General features: G+C 40.3%; 3 protein-coding genes across 3 annotated transcripts in view; 1 reads left to right on the top strand and 2 right to left on the bottom strand.

The window, feature by feature from the left end:
* Nucleotides 1-2,971, bottom strand: part of zgc:158403 (tetratricopeptide repeat protein 39A) — a gene marked incomplete at its 5' end in the record, with an annotated part of 767,589 nt that overhangs the window by 430,228 nt on the left and 334,390 nt on the right.
* Nucleotides 1-2,971, bottom strand: part of LOC118322503 (putative oxidoreductase GLYR1) — a gene marked incomplete at its 5' end in the record, with an annotated part of 45,276 nt that overhangs the window by 31,139 nt on the left and 11,166 nt on the right.
* ppl (periplakin) overlaps nucleotides 1-2,971 on the top strand; it is a 21,838-nt gene that overhangs the window by 13,498 nt on the left and 5,369 nt on the right. The window contains exons 14-16 of the mRNA XM_035654178.1: nucleotides 1,016-1,173; nucleotides 1,299-1,477; nucleotides 1,586-1,724. Of these exons, the coding sequence (XP_035510071.1) occupies nucleotides 1,016-1,173; nucleotides 1,299-1,477; nucleotides 1,586-1,724 (476 nt within the window). The remainder of the gene's footprint in view (nucleotides 1-1,015; nucleotides 1,174-1,298; nucleotides 1,478-1,585; nucleotides 1,725-2,971) is intronic.

The raw sequence follows: 2,971 nt of genomic DNA, 5'->3' as shown, positions 1-2,971 counted from the left end.
GACTTGCTACCCCCGCGACCCGATTCCCGGATAAGCAGATGAAGATGAATATTACTTACTCCTGTGATCAAAAACTTTCCTCTGAAACTCAATTCTGAGGCTGTTCTGTAAACAGTTTTCCAATATAGCAACTTCTGATCAACACAGATAAATTTCAGTCTTAAATTAACAACTTCGCCCAGTTCCGGTTTAAGCCCTGCCTGTTGTGAGTATATGAATACAGATAATTGTGTTCTCACTCATGCGGAATATCCTCTCCTAAAGCACACTGACATGCACTAAAGGTCCTTAAGATGGATTAAGTGTTATTACTCTTGTGGTTCTGTCTTGAAGAGCATCCCTGTGTCAAGAGACTCATGTAGCCGTGTGCTAGGTAGGGTTGATTAGAGTGTCTCTGAACTGAAAAAACCCAGAATAGTTTATTGTTTGGATTGAACAGCCAAATTCAATTTGGTACAGCCCTAGTGAATAGAAAAGTAATTACCCAAACTGTCTGTTGTAAGCATCCATCACAGGTTAGGAACCCACTTCCTGCTTAAACTTTGACCAGCTGTACTTACAGTAGTGCACACCCGCTTTTCATGTGCAAAGAAGGGTTATTATCAACATTTCAGGTACGCTCACTTTCAGTTTGACCTACATGTATAGTATTTTGGTTTCTGATTTCTTGTTTGTTGAATGTTCCCACTTACTTTGTAAAGTACAATGTTATCACAAACCAAATGGCAGCCAAAATTATGAAAATAAGACCTATATTCTAATAAACTGGAACTATCCTTTAATTATAAAATTATGATTTAGTGTTGAAGGTGTTAACAGCTTCTACCTAAACTTTAAAAGTGATGTCATTCAGCTATGAGAGATCTGCATGAAATCTGGTAATTATAAAGTATGAAACAAAACTATTGGCTACTGGGTGTCACACAAAGATTTCATATGTGGAAGCCCACCAGTCTGTGCCACTGAAAAAGTAGATGAAGCTCATCATGTTGTGTGTGACTGTGTGTGTCCTCAGACAAGCAGGAGCAGCAGTGCCGCCAGATGATGGCCGGTCTGGATAAGGTTGTCAGCGACCTGGACAAACAGGAAAAGGCCATTTATTCTCGAGTGCGCCCACCACTGGAGCAGAACAGGCCACTGCAGGACAGTGCTGACCGCCTGCAGGATATGAGGGTAATGACTTCCATTTCATTCTCTTGTTGGATTTAAATGCTGTTGCATCTTGCAATTTAGCTTGAAAAGCTAAGAAAGAGCATTTATACATTTTACAAGTCATTAAGCCAGACATTTCCCTTCAGGACATTGCGGCTGCTGTCAGTAAGATTGAACCAGAGAAGTCCTCCAAAGTGCAGGAAGCAAAGGGCTTCTTGGTCTCAAACCCAAATTGTGCCAGCGCTCCTCAACTCCACAGCAAGGTGGAAGCAGCCAACAAGAAATACACCAAGATCGAGCAGCTTCTTCAGTGCTCTCAGGACAAGTATGTATCTCAGTGTCTCATCTTCTGTGAGAGCGATTTTTCTCACTTCAGTCGGTTCAAATCAAGCGAATGCTAAATGACATGCATTTCAACTCGCCTTTATTTTAGACTGAAGAATTCCAACCAACTGGAGACTTCCCTTCAAAATGGAAAGACTCTACTGTCCACCTATGAGAACAAGCTGGCCAGGGAGGAGGTTGCTCCAGCTGACATCACCTCGCTGGAGAAAACACAGCGGGAGCTTGCAGTAAGATTCATTCTGTGGCAAACATTACAGTGACACCCCATTCCAACTGAAAAAGTGAATACTGGTAAATGGGATGTAAAAGTTACGCTGTGGAGTTTTTGATCACTAGTAGTGCAATGGAGAAGCGTATTGATCAGCAGGTTCCCATTTATATGCGGATGGTTTTGTGCTGTCACACTGTGCAACATTTGATGACAGTAATGTGCCAAGAAACTAAGCAATGTGTCGACAAAAGGCCAAGGAAGGAATATTCTAAAAAACGACTTTGCAAAGGTTTTATATGGAAGAAATTTTATTTGTTTGATTAGATGTATTTTAGTGAGAAACACTGAATGTAAACTTCTTTAACAAGAAAACAGGGTACCTAACTGAACATGCATACATGCAAGATACCGCAAGTATATAGAGCCTTTCCCATTTTTTGCAAGTTTCATGGCTACCGTAGTTTCTCCTACACACTTCACAGCCCATTGTCATTTCCAGTATATTGCTCTTGTTGTATGTGTTCAGTTAGTTGCAATCGAAACTTAGATGCCACTAAATCATGCACACTGCTCCTTTTAAGATTATATATGAATTAACAATACTTTGAAATGTTGCATCCTGCTTTGTTTTTCAATAACTGCATGACTCCAGAAGCTGGATTATTAATCAGGCAGTAGGGAACTGGTTTAAGTCTCTAGGTTAACTGCATGTTAGTCACAACACAAACTTATCATATCAACTGAGATGGATTTTGCAGTAGGTGGTGTGGTGAATCTATCTTTTAGAGGGGCCCTAACCCCAAAATACTGGTTTTAAATGTCCAGTATGTAGGGTTTATTGCCATCTAGTGGTGTAGTCACAGATTACAACATCCTCACCTCATCCTCCCCTTCCAAGTGTGTAGGAAAAACTCTGGTGGCCTTGTGTAGAGCCAGTGTTTGGTTTGTCACTTCTGGACTACTGTAGAAAGGCATCTTTAGATAAAACAGCTCACTCTTAGGTAATTAAAACAAAGCAACTCTTAATTGTTAGGTCATTATAATATTATATTACATTTTTGCCAATTGAGCCCATGAGGACCTTTAAGAACTTGGGCATCCTGATAGCTGAATGGTTAAGCTGCATACCAATCAAAGGCAAAAATGCCCCAAAACAGAACTTCATTATTATTTTTTTAAAGTATATTTTTTGGGGCTTTTATTGCTTTTATGATAGTGACAGCTGAAGACAGACAGGAAAGGGGCAGAGAGAGAGGACGACAC

Source organism: Morone saxatilis, unplaced genomic scaffold, assembly GCF_004916995.1.
Source record: "Morone saxatilis isolate NCDOM2014 unplaced genomic scaffold, NCSU_SB_2.0 Contig14, whole genome shotgun sequence".
In the NCBI taxonomy this organism is placed as follows: Eukaryota; Metazoa; Chordata; class Actinopteri; family Moronidae; genus Morone; species Morone saxatilis.
The sequence above is the reverse complement of the archived record's forward strand: the minus strand, read 5'-3'. Positions and strand labels throughout refer to the sequence as shown.